Genomic DNA, 21564 nt, shown 5'->3' with positions numbered 1-21564 from the left:
AGTGCGGCCACCGATTCCTGCTTTAATCAGAGCCTCTATAATGGCATAATGTGCTACATTGTCATAGGCGCCTTTTATGTCAAGGAATAATGCCGCAGTGAGTCGTTTCATCCGTTTTTGATGTTGAACATACGCGACCAAATCGATGACATTATCTATGGATGAGCGCCCACGCCGGAAGCCAGCCATAGCCTCTGGGTACACGTTGTAACTTTCCAGGTACCATTCCAGGCGCGTCAAAATCATTCGTTCCATTATTTTCCCTATGCAGCTGGCCAGAGCGATGGGGCGGTACGATGACAAGTTTAACGGTGATTTACCAGGTTTGAGAAGTGGAACCAAGCGGCTGCATTTCCATTCACGTGGAACCAAACCGTTGCGCCAAGACTCATTGTAAAGGTTTAGCAGCATGAGGCGTGCATTCTGCCCAAGGTTGGCGAGCGCCGCATAGGTAACGCCGTCCGGCCCAGGTGACGAAGAGCGCCTGCAAGTCGCTAGTGCCGCTTCAAGCTCCTCCACCGAAAACATTACATCCATGCAGGAGTCCCGTGGCACAGGAGTGGCACATGGCGTAAGGGCGCGTTGAGGCTGCGAGCTGGCAAGTCTTGAGCAAAATTCTTCGGCAACGTCTAATTCGCTGCGACCTTGTTGTAAAGCGAGGGACTCAAAGCGAGGGATATCAGAGTTACACACATTGCAAGGCTGACTAATATTTTGCTCCGTTCATATCCTTATGTGCGTCCTGCTCACTTAATTATGCAAGTCATCATCGCCATTTGAAGTCGGGTGGCATTGCATATCAATAAGCCAGAATACGAGTTTCTCCGTAAAGAATCAGGAGCAAATATAATGCAATCTGCTCTTTTCGTTCCACCATTTACACTTGCGAGTTCGCAGGAAGGAATTCATTTGGTGCATGCTTCAATATCTCTCTGTTACCGTCCTACCCGTTGATTGAGTGATATATATAGAAACGTTTCGCAACTACTGTATCGCCGGTCTCTTCGTGAAAAATAAATTAATAATGTACTTTTAATTCGCAAGCGTAATTAAACAGTCAATAATATGAAAGTAGAACGGTAACAAAACATCGTCTGCCCTTTCTGTGGTATACATTAGCAAATAAAATGTTGCGATTCAGTTATACAAAATAAACAAAACGTACTGATTGAGTGAGTGCGAACTTTATTTAGATCCTGAGGAGAAATAATTAAATCAATCCGGCTGCTCCACCCAAGTCGGGGCCGGTAGAGAGAGTCCTTCGGCGACGGCCCGGGCCCTCTGCACAGCCTTCAGCTGAGCGATGAGCTCTGTGCTTCTGAGCGCTGAGTCCCAGGAGGAGTAGTCAGGAAAGTCCGTGCCCGCGTTGGCAGGCCACAGCCAGAGCATGTCTTCGAAGTTGTATTCGTGGCCTCACTGTGGCCATTCACTAGAAGGGTCTGGATTGACCCTGCTTAGTGTCGTTGGTGTGGTGTATGTTCTAGTCTGCAACTGTCTGTAAGTGACGGCCTATGTTTTTTTTTTAGCTTTAGGAGATGAGGAGGAAAAGTTTTTCGTCCTAACCTATGATTTAAAGTGATTTCGTGGTTTGACACGAGCGGGTCTTTGTATTTGTACGTTTCTATACATGTAAAATAAGCACTCTCTCATTGAAGCAGGTAACTAAGGCTTTAAGAGCAAGTTGGTATAATGGTTCATTACTCCATCGCCCAAATATATTTTCAGCCCTGAAAGCACGATCATAAAATCGAATTACGGATGGCCTCGAAGAATATATTTGCTTCTGTAACATAGGAGGGCTTATGAGAACGTCTGCCTTTCCTCTTGAATGGCTTTGCTTGGCACGCTTTCCCTCACGCACTACGAGGCGAAGCTAAATGATGTTTACGATCTTTGAAAAAATGCCCTGTTTATACCACATCGAACCTGAGACGCTGGATCATAATAGAGTCTATGTAACGGACATGAGTCTATGTCACGGACATGTTTCATGTCACGGACATGAAACATGACATATTGGAAACTGCAGAGGAGGTCAGCTTTATAGAAAACGCCAATAATATAATTGGCACAAAATGTTAAAAAATCAGGTATAGACTCGCATAATAGTACTCGTCTAATTTTAGCAGTAGCACTCGTGAATTGAGTTTGTGCCAATGGAGCGACATTATGTCTATCTTTAACCTGTTCGTCACCTTCAATGTTTCCATGCCATTGCAAGAAGTCCATTAATGTTTCCATGCCATTGCAAGAACTCCATTAATACATTGCCGTTTTGTATCATGCCTTAACAATAAAGCTTTGACTGCATCCTGTGAAATCTGTTAAGACATCATTGAGGTTGAGACACACTGAAAAAGCAGCGCAAATGTTTGAATAGGCAACTTTGAGCCTATTAGTATATACCGCAAAAGAGAGAGAGAGAAATAACATTCGTTAGTGCCAACAGAACTAAAGTCCAAGTCCGGGCCTCCTGGCCTAGCACGGAGAAGTTTTCACGTGCGCGCGAATGAAGTCAGCGGACAATGTACCTGCGGAAAAGCCACGCCCACCATGGTCGCGCACGGAGCCATTTCACGCTTCAACACTTCAAGGGGTGCCTATCGCTAGTTAACGTGCTTTGTGTAATCTAAACAGTAATTTTTTTCATGTCCTCATGATTGCGACAGAGTAGACGCTGTCCTACTCATTTTAGAAAGGGAGCCGTTTGCCTCGTAATTAAACTTCTTTTAAACTGGCTTTTCGAGCGAGTGGCGCAGTTTAGCACTACTTATAAATAGCCACTAATCACTTGTTGTAGTGAAACTGAGCTCGGAGGCGTAGAGGCGTGCCACGTTTACTCAGTCTCACTGCATTGTTCAGTCCATTAAACAGCGTTAGCTGTAAGTGACAAGCTTTATGCAGCAGGCAATTTCGTGGCATACACACACCGCACAAGTTACGCTGGAACGCACCCTTAACTAGTAGATTTTAGGCATGCAACTTTAAAGAGGCACTTGAAACACAAAACGACCTACAAAAGTTGTAATTTTCAAGTAAATATTAATGGCAGTCACTTTGAATAAGTACACAAAGCGACACAAGTTATAAAAGAAAGTAAGGATAATAAAGAAGTCAATCATGCACACGGTAGAGCCAGCTTGTGTGCATTGTCCGCAATCTTTCAACTGCCACTACCTGCCATCAAGATAGCCAATTTGTCTTCTTTAGATAAAGAAACTGGTGGTAAGCTCACGCACTCACGATCGCCAGACGCACCCAGCACGGTAGCCAGTCACTATGGCATTGCACTGCTGAGCTCGAGGTCGCGGTTTCAATCCCGGCTACGGCGGCTGCATTTAGACGGGCGCGAAATTCAAAAACACTCGTGTACTTAGATTTAGTTGCGCTGGGATGAAGCCCAGTTGGGCAAAATTATTCCGAAGTCCCCAACTACGATTTACCACGTAATTACCTCGTGGTTTCGGCAGGCAAAACAACAAAAATGTTTTTGACCAGATGCCCTGATGGAGCAATTACAGGCCTGAATATTTAAGGCTAGATACGTCTATAAACAGCATCATTCTGCTCCTGCTCTTCCTGCTTCCGAACGGCCAAAGATCAATGCATGGAGCTGTCCCGCCATTCACGAGGCCGCATGTGTAAGACGCCAGCCATTGGCATAATTACCTGTCGACACCAGCATGTCCGCAGATGTACCCGCACCCCCATGACTCTCAGCCTATTTCTGTTACACGCTACGGGACGTTGAATGCAAAGACCTTAAACCTGACTGATGGACGATTCGGCACGACCACGAAAGATAACACAGTGTCTCACCACGAAAGAAATCTATAACTAGTCATTATTTCCCTGTGTTTATCGGTTCTTTTTTCTGACTTTTTTGTGCGGAGATTCGCCGCAAGTGAGGCGGTGGCTGGTTATGAAGTAGATGAAGTGATTACACCCCGCCATAACAATCCACTTTTTTTCTGTTCGCAACACTGGAACCTGAGACAGCAGCGCTGTATTTTGAAGAGCGTGTCTCAGTGCCCTAATAGCTACGCCTAATTACCGGAAACAGTCATTTTCAGTCAGCCTTGCCGGCCTGCGCTAACTATTTGATGACACATAATCTGCGACTGCAAGAGCGAGCAGTTGAGGTGAGGCAGCTGGTGCCTGAATGCACGTGCATTGTAGGAAACCGCATGAGCCGCTGAAATTCGCAGGCGTGGCACAATAAAATGTAAAAGGGGCGGCAGCACGGAGTAGGTTATTGGAAATTTTGCCCTTCCCTGCTGATTTGACTGTGTCTCTCTGCATTCACGTAATATGTGTTTACCACTTCTTGATAACTTAAGAAATGCAGTCATACGGCTGTTATTTTCTTTTCGCACAGACATACGCTGATGAAATCGGTTGTTTAAGTTTTAAAATTTTATATAGAGGAACTTAAAATATTTTGGAACTTTGCAATGTAAACCACTGGAAATTACACAAAAAAATCGCTGCATTGCACAAAGGCACCAAGATATTAGGAAAAAATAAACTCGTCCATGAACATGACTAAAATAAACGAGCATCTAACTTTGTTGTCATTTTTCTTAACCGATATATAGTATCTTACAATTTATATGACTGAGCATTCGTGGCAGCTAGAAATACCAGCTAAAGTACTGACTTCAGATCCTTGAGAGTCGATCATTGAATTGAGATTGGTCAGCCAGACGTTTTATTATTTTCTTTTATTTTTAACACCATATTCTCGGTGATATTTTCCTTAGTCAGTTTGCACACACGTCATTTAAAAGCAAGCAACTATGCAGTAAGGCAGCTTTACGCTTCATAGTCACAAGAATGCTAAATCACGAATATTCCACATACAAAACCTTCAGTCTTCAACATGAAACAACCCCATGCGCAACATTCGAAAGACTCATTGTGACCACTCGTGCCAAAGTTCTTTCAACACGCCCGCATTTTTTCCCCTTCATTCCTCTCGACTACATATTTGCTTTTACTGTTTCAATGGCATCACGCTTTTTTAGAGGAGCTATCGTTTGGACGCTGGAAAATACAAAGTATTGCAGTAGCTTGTCAAGATAGTGCTTACTACGTGAAAGCACACCAAAGTTGAGTTCAACGAAACAATGTCGGCGTTTTGGTACTCCGCTGACAAAAGCAGGCCGTTTCGGAAACACTGAGCGTGTTTTGATGGATCCTTCAATAATGCAGCTGCATTGCATGTTGTGAAAATAACGCGACAAGGCAAACGATAGAGTCGATGAAGGAGGAAAAAAATTAAATATTGAGGCAGCTAGACGTCGGAGGCATAAAAAGACAATGCTGTACTTCGATATCTTGCCTCTGCAGCAATACTGCAACCAATGGCAGCCTCGAATATGGCTGCCATTGGCGAACCCTTATGTACTTAAATTATGATGGCTGCTCTGCAGACACCATAAGCATTATATTCAAGCACACAGTAGTGGCTGCCAGACATCCGACTTTTCGACATCATGAAAAACTAAAATGCGATCAAGTACAAATGCATAGCATCGCACCAAATATTTGGCAGTCATCAGCACTTTACAGATTATTTGCAGTGTTTGGATGGGGGGCGCGATGTCGTTGCCCCATACAGCTGGCCCTCGTGCAGGGCAAACCTAATTTCCTTTATGCATCAGCCGCCTTCAGAATGGGCATTGGGGTTTCGAAAGGCGATGCTTGTTTTTGCACTCGTTGCAGATAAAATGCGCAAGTCCTGTTATTCCAAGCGCCGTTCGGGAACGCGCAGATCTGCATGCCTACAGAAAATCTTTGATCTTGAGTGCACCCACTAACATCCACTAACCTGACTAATGTATGCATTTACGCACAGAAGAAGAAGAAGAAGAAGAAGAAGAAGAAGAAGAAGAAGAAGAAGAAGAAGATGAAGAAGAAGAAGTAGAAGAAGAAGAAACTTTATTAAAGAATGGTCTGGTAGTTCTTGTTGTGTTGGTGGCCTCAGGTAGCGGTTCGAAGTCATTGGACTCGGGCAGCATCTTTGGATTGCCGGACGGCCCAGAGCTGGTCTGCCAGCTTTGAACTTTTCAGTTTGTGTTTCGTTTTATTTTTACTGATATTATTTCAAGATGAACAAACTTGCTTAAATCAAGTCGCTGCTGCTCACCTGCTAGGTAAAGCCGCCTTGGCGTACTCCACTTCCAGCACCGTGACCGTGATTAGCGCTGGCTCACCCTCCCAGGGTACACCTTCCAGAAGTGCTTTGGTTTAGAATGCATGGAAGCGTCAACCGGACAGCAGTCCAATGGTAGTAAAGCACAGCACGTGTAGTGTCGAAGATGTGGGTTCGACTCTCACCTGCGACGAATTCGCCCACTTTCATGTTTTTTTTCTTATAATTTCTAGATTTCAATTAGCAAAACCAGTTAATTGCCACGATGCCTTTATGGGCTCTTTGTTTCTTATGGTAGTAACACAAAAAAAATGGAGCCACTCAGTTCTCTTTCCTTATCCCTCAAATCTGTGCCATAGTCGTTCACACCAGCCTAAATTGCATATAGAACGAAGTGTTCTGCGTTTTACCTTACTTTCGGCTTCTTTCTCTTTTACCTAAGGTCTAGAGTGCCACTGGTAACGTAAGGAAAGTATTTTTTCGGTACCTGCGGTAGTTTGACCCTACGTGATGTTGAGTAATGACTATTCTGATGACCTCCGAAAATTTGGTAATTCCTTTGTGCTAACGACTGCACCATAGCAGAAAAGTTTGATGAAGGCATCCGAAAACAAGTTCCAATAAAAGCGTCGCAACTCATGACTAGTTAGTGAACGGACTGCCTATGCCAGCATGAAGTAAGACATCCTTGTCTTAATTTATATGCACCGATGATACGCACCAACTAGCTCCGCCACTTTCTTGCGAGGTATGAGAGGGATCTGCTAACGCTGAACTTTGAACCCAAAAAGCCATAATGCAGGTTTCGATTACAAAAAGTCTTAATTATTAATTTCAGCAAATAACAAGGCTCCCTAATTACATATTAGTGAAGTAATACCACAGTTCCATATCAAGGCGTCTGGCGGCCCCTGAGACACTAGTTTTTTTTTTTTAAAGAAAAAGTTCAATACAAAGCCAAATAGCCCTGTCATGTACTTTAGTCGTTCGGAAAGCATGATACAAGATATCGACAATAGTTCCTTCATTTTTCACCACGAAGATGAGGGATGCTGGGAAAAAGCTGAGAAGCAGCTTGACTAGCTCCAGCCTCCGAGACATACACGGTGGTGAGTATACAGGACACCGAAAGGCTCATAATTAATATTAAAAAGTGACATGTACAGCAAATACGACAAACATCATTCTTCAACAGCATTAAACAGCGAAAAACAGCATTATCAACAGTAATGCAAAGAATTTTTGTTGGAAAGAAACATTGAAAAAAAAACACACTGAAACAACTTACATCACGACACAAAAATAAGAAAGAAAAGAAAGCAGCCTCATAACTACAGAATATAGTGTTTAACTTCTGCAATAAAACAAAGTACCATGAATCACATTTCTAAAATAATTGAGCAATTATGCTTAAATTGCATCAGATAATTTCTAGGAGCCATAAAAAAGTATTAAAAACAAATTATTCGAGTCTTAGTGGGAAACCTAATGAAACAAAACAACATCTAGAAACTTGAAAAGAAAGCATGCAATTCTTTTCTGATTCACCTTTCTGGAAAGATGTTGTGACTGTTCCATAAGTTTCATAACTCCGGAAGTATGTGTCTTGACATTTGTGTTATGTAATTTGGTCTACCTAATTGAACTTTCCATGTATATGCATGACGAATGAAACATTCTCCCACGTCACACAATATCTCAACGATAACCCTTCTACGAACAGATACCTTCAATTTAGCAAGCTTTCTTTATCCAAATGTAAAGCTTATTTAGGTATTCTGAGTATAAATCCTGTGTGGTTCAAATAACGCACCTTCTAAAAAAATTTCGGCTATCCATACTTCCTCGGCGATGTAAGCCTTTCAACTAAAGCTCTCGAGCGGAACCATGGCGACTGAGAAGACAAGGGGATTTTCCACCCTCACTGTTTACTGGTTTCTTCCAGGAATCTCATATCCGGAGATGCTAGCCGGAAAGGCCGTGAAGCATATTGTCAACATTCCGAATGCCTCGAATGCAAATGTAGTACAAGAAAAAGAAAGAACACCTAGCGCTACATTTTTGGGTTTTTTAGCATTACTAGACATGTGTTTTGTTTTCCTTGTAATGCGAAGTACCGAGAAATCCCTTTCTTCTGAGGGCGCTTTTCTATATGAAAGTGCTTTCTTTTTACTGCGCTGGCAGATAATGCGACTGTTTCGGTTATGTCAAGTAAGAAATCACATCATCTTCAATGAAATGTTACTTACAGAGAGCGTGGAGTCAAAGGGACATTAAACAGAAGCACTAAATCAATCCGTATTGATGAAATATTGCTTCAACATTATGGTTTTGTTAATATTACAGTAGAAGATTTGTTACTAGATGAGAGAGGGAACCTAAACGATCAATCTTCTTGTTCGAAGTAGGCACCAAAACACCAGCTTAGTCTGATTATCATTCTTTGGAAATTTCACCAAGGTTGGTTTAGGTCTATATGTATATGTGGACTGAGGCATCGTGCCGATCCCACAAGATATATATATATATGACCACATAAACCAACAGCCAATAACGCCAAGCAAAGCATCGGGGAAATTATATGTGGTTGCAACGGGAATGTGGAAAACAACGAAGAAAAGGTAAATAAAAGTGGACGAACCGACTAACGGTGGGAGCTGAAGCCGCAAGCTCTGCATTGCGCTACCAGCTGTGCTACGGCGAAGGCTGTCAATTCGTTCAGGTTCCTCCAGCGACAAGTTATCTTTTTGTTCACTTTCATTTCCCTTTTCTTCATTATTTTGTACGTTCCTATTTCAACAACAGGTAATTTACCCGATGCTTTCATTGGCGTCATTGTCTCTTGGCTTTACGTGGTCATGATTAACAAAATCGAGCCCCTCGGTTTCCTTATTCCCTCGTTTTCATATATATATATATATATATATATATATATATATATATATATATATATATATATATATATATATATACACACACATGCTGCTTGAAGGCATATATATATATATATATATATATATATATATATATACATATATATATGCCTTCAAGCAGCATGTGTGAGTTTGATAACCAGTTGCCTTCACCCAAAAAGATAATCTGGCCGCGATGCCTGCGGGACCAAAGATGTTCCACATCCGCCGTCAAGCCTATGATAGCACTGGCGAACAATCTCAGGTTAGCTGTAGCAGATACATATAAATGCCTCGGAAAGTGGATGGGAGAACGACGCCACGGTCGCTGAATTGGTAAGAGCATCGCACGTATAATGCGAAGACATGGGTTCATGGCCCACCAGCGTCAGTTGTTTTTTCATCCACTTTAGTATCGATTAATTTATCATTTCTTTAATTCAATCAATAAGTACAAGTAATTTCCCCTATGCTGATTTTGGTGTCTGTTTGTTGGCTTCTTGTATAGTTGTATAACCCCGCCTAACCTCTATGCTGCCAACTTGAGTGACTAGGTGCTCAAATGGGTAGAGCGCCGGACTGCTGTGCTGCTGGAGCCGTGTTCGGAATTGCTTATGGGCTCAACAACTTGGGTCATTGGGTGTTTAATTTTGGGTGTGTGGTGCTCTTCAATGACCTTCTTTGTCCGCCATGTTTGGTCGCTAGATGTGTGCAAATAGGTATGTGCCACTCTTCAATGAACTGATTCTGTGTCAACTTTAGTCTGCTATATTTCGTAACCATCATCTTATAAAACATATCATCAACATATTTTTAAAACGGTGCCGGGCGCGCAGAAAGTCGCCCAGCTTTCTTTACTTTTGCAATGCCTTCGGCAATTACACACTAACCGTAAGAGAGATTGCTTTATAGCACTAATGTGGTCAGTCATCTCTGAAAGTTGAACTCACCGCCAATTTTCGCATTTGTACGAGGTTAGCGTTAAAATATAGAGGGTAGTCAGTAAGTGTCCACCTAGTGGGCATGTCTATTCATCAATCAGTGCTGATTGGCTCAAGGTGCCTGTTTCCTTCTGATGCATAACCCAGCCCAGCCAATCAGAACTTCCGCAGCATACAAAATGGACATGGTGTCTAGGTGGACATTTACAAAATACCACCCCAAGTCAAATAAATTTTGTCATTAACGTCCCTGTAAAGGACCTGAAACGAAACAGAGCAACATCTTCTCCAGTATGCTTTCATCTACTTCTCCAAATATATGCTAGTTTCCTTTTTTTTTCAGAAATTAAAGAAAGACCAAGCTTCACGTCAAAGTGGAGAAACCTTTCCTTGTCGAAACATTGGCTCCAGTGATGCACCTTGCTCCACCACTGTTCAGAACTTCATTTAAGGACGTATGTCCACTGTCCCAGCAATGCTTTGTCAGCGTGCATTCAACAAAATACTCCAACTGCGGAAAAAAGAAGTGTTCATGCCAAACAGTATCAACAGCGTGCTTAAAAGAGTGCAGTATCCATCCTTGGTGTAGCGTGAGTCCCTCACAGAATACTTTACTCATTGGGCTGGATCGACGAAGACATCAGCTCAGTTCCACCGGTACAATACACATGAAAGCACATGAGCAATCACTAAAAGGTTTCAGTTGCGAATGCAATCGCTACCACTTCTTTCCTCGCTCAAACTAATTATAAAATGTACAAAATTATGACAATTTGTCAAGCTGAATTTCGGGCAGCTACAATTCTATTTGAGCATGATGTGGCACGAGGAATCATCGTTTTGTTAGAAGAAGGGTTCTCGCGAATGAACTTTCAGGAGCGAAACGGTGACTGCTGTTGTCATGCTTGTGCGAAGTGGGCGTATGTGCATCGGGAGTGGCTCCGTGGTTGTTGAAGGTACAATGTTACATTACATTGAAGTGTTAGCGATGGTTATGCAAATCATGTTGTAATGCGTGCATTACGTTGACATGTTCAGTGATCTTATTGATTTCATGGCTTTGTAGCGTTCATGTTCGGCGAAACGTATTCGTTTCAGTAGAGCAACGCAAGTATAAGGCGTAAAACGACCACCAGTGGCATCGGTGCTCTTACGTTAACCGTCGTCGAACTCGGCTGGAATGAGATGCTTCGTGCGATGAGGCATTTTGGCGGGAAACGGGCCTGTAGAGCGACGTTGTGACTATACCGAGCTCCCAGGGTGGAATGAAGCGAGAAGGAACGGGCCTTTATTGCATAGAGAGTCCTCACGTTACTTTAACGAGCCTAGGCCATCTAGCGTCAACCATCACTTAGTTTGCTACACATTTAAGGGGCTAACGTGATAACGTTAGCAAACGCCACTTGTGGAAGAACCCCGGAGCACTTTTCCGGGAAGCCGACGGCGGATGCGCGAAACAAAAGGCGTTGCGCACCGGTTAAGCGGCACTTTGAGCACTAGATAGGTAGTTCACGAAAACTGCCAGGCAGATGGCAGGATGAACGAGGCTGCATTCAACAAGAATGCTTCGCATTAGAAATTAAGATATATGAGACGTCAGGAACACAGTAGGAAAGCTGTGAATGACGTTACTAGCTATTTATTGGGCGAACTTGGACCCACAGAAGAAATGTCGTCGAAATGGGATCAGATGCTCAAGCGCGTCGGCTTTTATACATGAGTCATCGAAGTTACCAGCGTATTCGCTGGTGCCCGCGTGTCTTCCAGAAAGTACTGCCCAATTCGCGTCGCGCATACAATCAGCTCACGTCAGTTTCGGTGACGACAAACAACGGTGATCACCACCGATAAAATTCAAGAAACTTCGGATACATGCAGGTGCGCCTTGCGCTGAGCGATAACGTTGAACAATTGTTACCTGGTGAAAAGCAACTAACCAAGAAATATAAACAAGTACACTTGTCAATATAGTGGAAGGTGATCGCTACATCAGTATTTCGTCTGGATAAGACATGGCTGCTGGTTAGCGAAACTGCGCAATTTTACGGAAAATAACTTTATTTTGCGGGACTTGTCCATACTTTAGGCATGTGAATGCGCATGCGTTATAGATTAGCGAATTAGCTGAACATCGGATGACCAAATAAAGCTGACAGATACGTCAGATACGACAGATCCCTTTGTTGCACCAACTCACTCAATAATTGTACAATATCATTTAGCTCTGCAATTGTTTTAGGCATTGTTAAGAATGGCGAGCTGCAATGCAAGATTGCCACCCAGTTACGACCGGGGAACAAGACACGCATCCCCCACTCTCCGTCGCTTCAGCTAGGATGCGTTCGATGAAGCGGGCTTTGTGCTGACACCGCCGCCATCCTCTAGCCTAATCGCCGTTGTGACGGAACGAGTTCGGCGGGCGAACTATTGCGCCCGAGCTCCCCAGCGCGGACCTGATCTGCTACGCGTGAGCGAGCTGCCGCGGGAAAGCCGTTTTTTGTTGCTTCCCACGCGCCGACCGGGACGCAAGACAACGAGCTACCCAGAATGGCTCCGAGCTTCCCGTAACGGTGCCCCTCTGACGTCGGCTCCGGACATCGGAATGTGTGTCTGACACTCTTTTGTGTGTGAATGTCTGTCTGACACTCTGAATGTGTGACTGACACTCTTTTTCTCAAGCAGTCATGTTAGACTGATTTAAATACTGTAAATAACCCCATATTCCTCGTTCTCGATGAGAAGCAGTTCTTCCCTTCATCAGTGTCCTCAGCGTGGATAAGTTGGACGACGGCATGGGCCAGCTACCTTCGAATTCATGCCGGACTCCAATCTTGACAAAGGGTAACGAGTGATGGGATTGAGCCCCCAATCCTGACAGCATGAATACGATTTAAAGGGACCCTAAACATTTGTATTAAGTCAACGTGGACTATTGAAATGCCATCCCAGAAACCTCAAAACACTTGTTTAATGCAAGAAGAGACTTATTTCAAGAGAAAATGCGTTCTGAAGCGTCCAAGTACTTCTAGCGCAGTGCAAATTGCCCGCCCTCCGATCGAGGAGTGGTGACGTCATGGTCTCATAGTGACGTTGCGCCGTCGGTGAGTAAAACGGCGCCTGCAGACGGCGCTTCGGATTTTCTGCGCAAAACGCAAACGCGTGGCCAGAAACAGAGATAATACAGAGCCGACAGCAGCGCGAAAGCGGAACTGTGGGGGCTAGCCGAAGGGAAAGTGCGCGACAGTAAGCTGGTTCTTTATTTTATGACGCCAACTTTGACTCTCGTTGTAATGGACGACCCTGACAGAGACACATTGGTTCGCGATGCTGGACACGACTTCATCGATTTGAGCACTGATGAACGTGACCTGCTGCTGAGGGCTTGCGCTGCCGGCGTCGTTGCTCACTACTACGACGGCAACTGTATGTCATGGCTGTACATATTCGCACATCTGTAGCTTTTCCTTCGGGAAACCCGAATGCCGCACTCACCGCTTCGTCTTCGACCTGCAGTTGTTCTTGCTCTTCGGAGAATGCAGGCAAGACCGACGGAACAGCGCTACGGGAAAGCATTGCTTTGAAAGGTACTCCACACGACTTCAGTAAGTCGGCGTTGAAATCTTAATCCTCTGGGCGAAAGTGCAACCAGCGCACTATGCGATTATCGGCTCCTTGCCAGCGTGCTGTGGCAGAGGTACGGCTCTTGACCACTTCGAACGGCGAGGTTCACTCGTTGGCACACAATGATAAGTAACGTTGGATTCGCCGCTGCAACTGCCCTTGGCCAAGTTCTGCGGACCGTTCGCGCATCACACGACATCATATGCCGTGGCATTCTCGCTGCTTGTTCCAAATGCAAGTTTCGCGAGCCAGCAGAACCAGCGCAGCACGACGCGATAACGAAACAACTGAAACTCCAAAGCGTGCGCGGCGCACAGTCGAGCGCGCAGAGTCGAGCGAAAACGAAACCTTTCGGCAACCCATAGTACTGAAGGGTAACGTCAAAATGTTATTTTTTCTTAGCATCGAAGAGAAGTAGACAAGTAGCATTTTTTCCCCTCTTATAACCTAATAAAATGATCTTTTTAATACGAGTAGTTGAGTACTAGTGAGATAAATTATGATGAGAAGTGCCTTTGTCATCGGGCTAATACCGGAATGTTGCTGGGGGTTCTCAAATCCTGTCATACATTTACCTCAATTTCTCGGTTACTAAAGCTCCGATCGCAATTATATTGACGCGTTAGATGTTGTAGAGCATTCTTTTATCACTTTAACTTGACTTCATAGCAAGCTATAGTGTGTCTTTAAAGATTTATGTTTCGTTATCACTGCTGATTAACTCGATTGCATCAATGCAAGAGAGCATTTTGTAGACAGCGCGCGAGGATTTTTGTTATTTTTGAAGACGTCACTGACGAGCTGGATACTGAGAAGAAAAATAATTTTGAAGTGTATTGCTTAGTTTCCTACAACAATACAATACAGTTTATACTATAAGAATCCATAAAAGAAGGATGCCCAGGTCACCACAGGGGAAATTACTCATGCGTATTAATTGTAAGAAAGAAATGATTAATTGATGGAAATGATGGTGTATGAAAAAACAACTGTCCGCAGGTGCGATACGAACCAACGCCTTCGCATTACACATGCAGTGATTTTACCAACTAAGCTACCACGGCGTGGTTTACCCGCCCACTTTCTGTGGTATATATGTTTATCTGCTAGAACTAATAATGGGAGTTCTAGCCAGCGCCACCACTCACAAGCCTTGGCTGCGGATGTGGAACAGCCTTTCTGCGCCGGCGTCAAGTGTGCGTGAACTTTTTTTGGATGAAGGCAATTGGTCAACAAACCCACACGTGCTGCTTGAAGGCATCAATTCTGCCGGATTTGAGACCCTCGGTATGTAATGAAGGGGGACTTAAAGGAAACTGAGGTGCCCGATTTTATTAGTCATATCATAAGAAGCCAACAAACAAGGACACCAAGGTCGACATAGCGGAAATACTCGTTCTTACTAATTGAGTTAAAGAAAATGATAAATTAATGGCAACGAAGGTGGATGAAAAACAACTTGCCGCAGGTGGGGAACGATCCGAGGTCTTCGCATTACGCGTGCTAGGCCCTAACGAACTGAGCTGCTGCGGCACCGTTTGACAATACACTTTTTGGGTATTTATGTTTTACTACTAGAATTAACCCTGGGTGTGTTCGCCAGTGCCACCCCTCACAAACCTTGGAATATATATATATATATATATATATATATATATATATATATATATATATATATATATATATATATATATATATATATATATATATATATATATATTTGTGTGTGTGTGTGTGTCGCTACATTGCTTCATTGCTAATCGCCATCTCATGTTGGTCAAATGGGTCCTGGCAGAATTTTTTCTTATATTTGTGCTTCCCGGGTTCCCCAGTGTAGGGAAGGAAACCTTGTTCCTGTTTTTCCAATTTCCTTCGTCTCCCTCAGTCTCTCGTCACGTCTTACATGGTGGGCCTTAAATGTTTGGAAGAGGTTCCATGCGTGCCTTGGCGAGCATGAATACGGATCCCTAACTACCGCTGCCATAGCAGCTCCTTTTGCCCGCCGGAAACGCGAATACTTGACGCGTTTTGTCTGGGCACATTTACTCTGCACGCAATAACCAAAACAAATTAAGCACTGCGGTCATCATGCACAGCTGTTCCGCTGACGGCTGCCTCATTTGAACGAGTACGTGGCTACAAAATAGCCTGTAACAGCTTGGAAACCAATTACTGAGAATTGTTTTCATGAGCCTTTCTTCTCATTTCCATAACGACAGTGTCACGGTGCTCCCGACATTGTTAAAGCGTGATGCCACCATCTGCCGCGAGTAGCTGTATTGGCCTGATTTGCATAGTCTGACAACGACAGCTTTTCATTGTTCAGGCTGTAATTAACACCACATTGTGCTCGAACCTGGTCCCTGCTCCGGACGCTACAGAGTGAACGAATAGCCCTATAATTGACGCGATTGTTGCCGCTAATAAAATAAAAACTTGCATAAGGCCACTAATGAGATTGAGAGGATACTATTTTTTTAATGCGACGTTCCTGATTAACGTGTGGCATACGCTGAAACGTTATCTTCTTTATCTTTTAATTTTTTGCTAACGATAACTTTTGTTGTACACATAAGTAAGTGCGGAAATTAGTTTCAGGCCATGCTCAACACGACAAGAATGAGTTTCAGGCAATGTTTTCTGCTCAAAAATTAATATGTAAGAGGAGGAGGATGAGGAGGAGGAGGAAGCGGCTATCACAAGAGAAACACTGTGGGAACTATTCTCGGTGGATCCCACTTTGTGGGCACCGGCCCAGGATTAGGAACAGCAGCACCAACAACCGTCTTGCGCAGCTGCGGCCACGTGAGCCGCGGCATTGGGAAATGGACATTGAGTAAGAGGGAGGGACAAGCTACACCGAGTGGGAGGAGAAGAGTAAAATTGAGGAATCAATGGTGAACTTCAGCCGTTGCGTGGAGAAAGGACTTGTAATTACTGACAAAAGGCTTGATAGCATCGTCACAATATCAGTAACGAGCAGCAACGACTGGATTTCGCCCAGGACGCCCTCTCAACCAGGAAAACAGCGAGCTATAAGTAGGCTTTAATGATATTCGGAGAAGGCAGCATTGCGATAGGCCTGGTAGTCAGGTGGTGAGGCATGAAAGAAAGGGAGTGAGAAACAAAAAAAAATGAAATGCACAAACACACATACACAGATACACACAAACTCACTCACTCACACGCTACCACACTATCGGAAATTTCCTAACACGAACGTTATGTACCTATAAGATAGGCTTCACGGGCCACAATTACATATAAGAAAGGCTGTGTACTAGCAAAGAAGTTGGTGTGCTTATTTGTAAACATGTGTCTTTCTATTACGTCAAGAGAGGTTTCAGAAGCAAACAAAAAAACAAAGTACTGTTTCTATAAAGATCGCAGTTTCTTTTTTAAGTGGTAACGCAAGCATTTCTTCGGTGCGAGCTATAATCAGCTTAGAATTTCACTGCGTCGGATAAAATGTGTAGATAGAATCCATAGATATAAGAACTGAACAGTTCTTTCTTCATTGAGTTTACTCATGAAACAAGTGAAACTACGTAACCAGGCAATTTATTCCCGCTGAGCATAAATAACGGAATTCCGCATTGATCCGAGCCCCGAATCCGCGGTGAGAATAATGTTTGTGTTTCTTTATACGGTTGGTCTTCTGATGGTGCGACGTGTGTCGCCACGCTGGCTTGCAGTTCGACCATCCATAAGGTGACATAAATATTCTAATCGCAGCCTTTCTATACCATGTTCGCAAATATAGAAGCACTGACTCGGGCCTCACGTTTACAGAAAAGTTTCCCGGCTCGACTCGAAGCAAATCTGTGGCCCTGAGTTCCCTGCACGAATTGCAGTAACTCCCACTTGGCCAAGAATAAGACATCCCTGACGCCTCTACAATTCACAAGTCGAAAGTCCAGGCAAAGTTTGTTTTGAGAATCTGGTTTTGGCACTCCATACCCCACGTCCCCCCCCCCCCCCCCTCCTTTCCTTTTTCTTCACTCCTTCCAGTGTTATTTTTTTTCTTTCTCAATAGCCTTGCGCAACCACTCCTTCCGTTTCTTTCGATGTTTTCTTGTATTGCACTCTACCTAAATAGATTCCATTTCCCAGTGTTATAATATTTTATGTGGCTAAACTTGCTTCAGCAATGGGGAGAACAGCGCTTGGAAAGCTAACAGCCAGCAGTCCCGTGCGTGGAAGACAGCGGTAAAGAAAATATATAAGTGACCGCCATTTCGGTGCAAGTCTTCATTTACTGAACACTCGTGTTTTCAATAAAGGTTGTGGAGGTGTCGTAGCGAATCCTTGAGGGTGCAAACTTGCTCTAGAAAATACTATACGGGATAAACCTGCGCAAATCTTGCAAGAATACTGACGTGTATAAAAGAAGTCAGAATAACACTTTCACAAATAAACGAACTAAAGACATCTATGCTCCGTTGCTTGTTCTTGTCTGGTTTTATTTTCTTCTCGTAAAATAAAGGGAATATTTCAAAAAGAAGCAGTGCTCCACCACTGCTAAGTAGCAGCGATCTGTTTGTTTTATATTAAGTCTCTCTTTCCTTGTGTGTCTGCAGTTGCTACACTCTCTAGACAGGCTAAATGTTATAAAGTATCATATATCTTCACATTTTGAAAGAAACCAGCGTTTTTGATATTTATTATTGGCATGCCACGCGCGCTTCTTAGCTTTCGTTGACTTTCCGAGATTTGAAGCTAACATCGCCATGGTGTTATTTTAATTTTGAACGGTTACATTTCAATTGTAAGTGATTTTGTGGGAGGTTTGGGAGCCGTTATTTAGTTAGTCAATCTATAAGATTCACGTTTAACGACGCATGCCAAATGTACTGAGTAGCATGCACGAGTTCGGGAAAGTTTGAACCATACGCAATGACAGGATAACAGACCAGTCCACTAACAGGCAGATAATTCAGAACTATATGAAATTGAGGATATTGACCGATCAGGTATGGCACTTTCTACCTCTCACACATTTTTTTCACCGGCTGCGCAACGAAGCAATGGCTTACGGCTCGTGAGCTCATGCACCAAGTGGATTGCATGCTTTGACTTAGGCATTGCTCATGTACGATTTTTTTTTTGGTACATATATCCAGCTGTTCTTTTCCTCCGCCATATATATTGCTGTTTTGTACACCACCGTGGATTGCACGCATATTTCTATGTCATCTCTGTCTAATAATACCTTGTTCACAGAATCTAGAGGTAAGTATAAAAAATGAAGTTGACCTGCAATCGTGTCTTCCTGTCAGAGAGTCAAAAAGGACTCTTTAGCCACCGTGTCTGGAAGCCGTTTTTCGCTCAAACCCGCGCCCGTGTGCACATCATCCACACTAGTTCATTGAACGGTCACGCCAGTGCCCGTCAGACTCTATCCGATAGCGGAGATTACGCCACTTACAAGCGTCACTTTATGATCGCGGCATCACAAATGCCTACGCTTTTGGCTACAGCCGAGCTTTATCCTATTTTTCTTTATGGCTATGGGCGACACTCTATGTCAGCCGTAAAAAAGCTTACTCGACTTTCCTCGGATTCAAAGCTTCTGAATGCAGCTCAAGCCGAGATGATGCGCCATTTGAGTGCCTCGTCTCGAGCCTCACATTCACGAAGCTGCTGTAAAACTACCAGCCTGGAGACTGTCGACAACGTGGCTTGCTCTCCACGTTCTTTCGTATCATGCGGCGCTTGCTTTCAATAGGCTGAGAGATTTTCGCATAGTTCCATAACTTCATCTGCTGTCCAGGCTCAAGAGCCAAACGAAAGCACTCGAGCGTGATGATGGAGCAGTAGCAAGAATAAAAACGTTCCAGGAGCAGCAACTGCTGTGCGAATGCCAGACGAACGGACAGTAAAAAGCACAAGAGTTCCACACGCGCAATTTCATAAAAGCTGAATGGTGCGAAGTCGTTTCGCCCTAAGAGCCCGAGGCCGCATCATGAACGTCGTATCAGGAATGATAACCCGCACGTGGCTCATATAAGCTGTCTTGCATGTCAATGCGCAGCTGCGAACTTCGGGATTCGGCGCATGCTCCGCTTTGTTGAGATCGCGTGAGGCTGCTTCAAATGGCAACGGCGATGCATGTTTCCTGTCCGGTTTTTTCTTAACAAAAGAAAGGGGGGGGGGGGGGGTGATGATGTAAGGCAGGAAGGAAAGGGGACGAACTCATGCTCAGAGCTGTGATGCACTTGCGGTGCGCTGCCCGTTCTTCCAGGAGAGGGTTAAAATGTTATAGAGCAATAAGGGATTCAGGTTTCATGCGAGAATACTAAAGCACAGATGCAATAAAGCCCCTTTGTGAAGTCAGTCATTAAGGCTATCCAACTAGGGGAACAAGAGTTGGCCAGCGGTAAATAAAGAAATCTTTTTCTTTTACATGGATGCTCTCTTGAAATGAATAATATTCTCTATTTTAAATGAGAAATGAGCAATTCGCCACGAATGTTCGAGAAAACGTAAGTTGGCAAGCACCAGGCAGTAACAGGAGACCGCAGATAATAACTGGTCTTCTTCCTCTGAAAGAAATCTTCACACTTGAAGAAGAAAAAAAAAAACATCGCATACGAAGAGGGGTTTCAACAGCAAATCTTTTTTTCTAAAGAAGCCGTGTCGGTTTCCTGTGTAGATTCGTCCTGCTTACAAGTAGAATCCATTTCTCTTAATTATAGATCATATAAGATTTAAGGTGTAGCTAACAGGAAGTAAGCGTACTATGAGTTGACATAGCTTGGCATGTTCGGTGAAGACCGTAAACAGTGGTAGCTAAAGAAAGCCATAGCTAAATTAGCGGACAAAGCCAGAAAAAAAACAAAAAAAGCAATTCCTTTGAACATCGAACCCAAAAACAAACGAGCAACAGGTTTCGGAAGAGCAGGAAGCAGATGGTCGTTAGCGTACCCAACATGAGCGTCCCCAACAAAACAATATATTGTTCTATAGGTGGAATTATTTTCTCCGGCACTGTAAGCAGCAGATAACATAAATGGCCAAGTGTGGAACTTTTAATTCCGGCTTTTAAATATTTTTGCTGTGAGAAAAAAGAAAAAACATTTTATGTGAGGGAGGATGCATTCCCTGGAGCGCGATATCATGAAATGATAAATTACTTTCTAACAGCATCAAATGCCAAAAGAGATAGACCAAAATTAAGGGCCCAAAAATCTAGCATAGGTTACTTTTACGCGATGTACCTCTTCTGCGCACCAATTTTCGGTGAAGACTTTCCCTGACAGGATGCTAGAGAGGCACCGTAGCTGGAACATGCAACGTTTTTGAAGGGAGTACAAAGAAGCGTTTAAACCGTACAATTAAGCAATCCAATCCAATATTGTGTTATTCGACTCGGTCCTGAATTGATGTATTTGCTTTTTGAATGATTGTAAATGTAAGGTATTGCAATACTTCACATGGTTGAAAGCACGCTTGCAAGCAACAGATGCGTTGATTAGATAGATAGATAGATAGATAGATAGATAGATAGATAGATAGATAGATAGATAGATAGATAGATAGATAGATAGATAGATAGATAGATAGATAGATAGATAGATAGATGGATAGATGGATAGATAGATAGATAGATAGATAGATAGATAGATAGATAGATAGATAGATAGATAGATAGATAGATAGATAGATAGATAGATAGATAGATAGATAGATAGATAGATAGATAGATAGATAGATACCAATTCGATATTATCTTAATATAACCTCAATTTTGTGTGACCCAAGCTGCTGGAAATTTAATCCGCGACTTCCTACTCAGCAGCGCCATCACTATTCATCATCTACAGCAAATCTGAAGTCAAACCATTCGCTAAACGAATGTAAATATTGAAAACATTACTAAAGTGAACAAATAGTCATTATTCATTGCTGAACTTTTGTAAGCATTTCTTAT

At 43.3% G+C, this 21564-nt stretch overlaps 1 protein-coding gene and 1 long non-coding RNA gene across 2 annotated transcripts in view; one reads left to right on the top strand and one right to left on the bottom strand.

Moving 5' to 3' along the window:
• The window catches only part of LOC135918710 (uncharacterized), a 485047-nt gene extending 474497 nt beyond the window's left edge, over positions 1-10550 (top strand). The window contains exon 5 of the mRNA XM_070534004.1: positions 10354-10550. Coding sequence (XP_070390105.1) covers positions 10354-10461 — 108 coding nt within the window. The 3' untranslated portion in view covers positions 10462-10550. The remainder of the gene's footprint in view (positions 1-10353) is intronic.
• The window catches only part of LOC135917759 (uncharacterized), a 152133-nt gene that overhangs the window by 108749 nt on the left and 21820 nt on the right, over positions 1-21564 (bottom strand). The window contains exon 2 of the long non-coding RNA XR_010569402.2: positions 6152-6342. This is a non-coding gene — a long non-coding RNA (uncharacterized lncRNA). The remainder of the gene's footprint in view (positions 1-6151; positions 6343-21564) is intronic.

The sequence above is a fragment of the Dermacentor albipictus genome, chromosome 2, assembly GCF_038994185.2.
Source record: "Dermacentor albipictus isolate Rhodes 1998 colony chromosome 2, USDA_Dalb.pri_finalv2, whole genome shotgun sequence".
Taxonomy (NCBI): Eukaryota; Metazoa; Arthropoda; class Arachnida; order Ixodida; family Ixodidae; genus Dermacentor; species Dermacentor albipictus.
The sequence above is the reverse complement of the archived record's forward strand: the minus strand, read 5'-3'. Positions and strand labels throughout refer to the sequence as shown.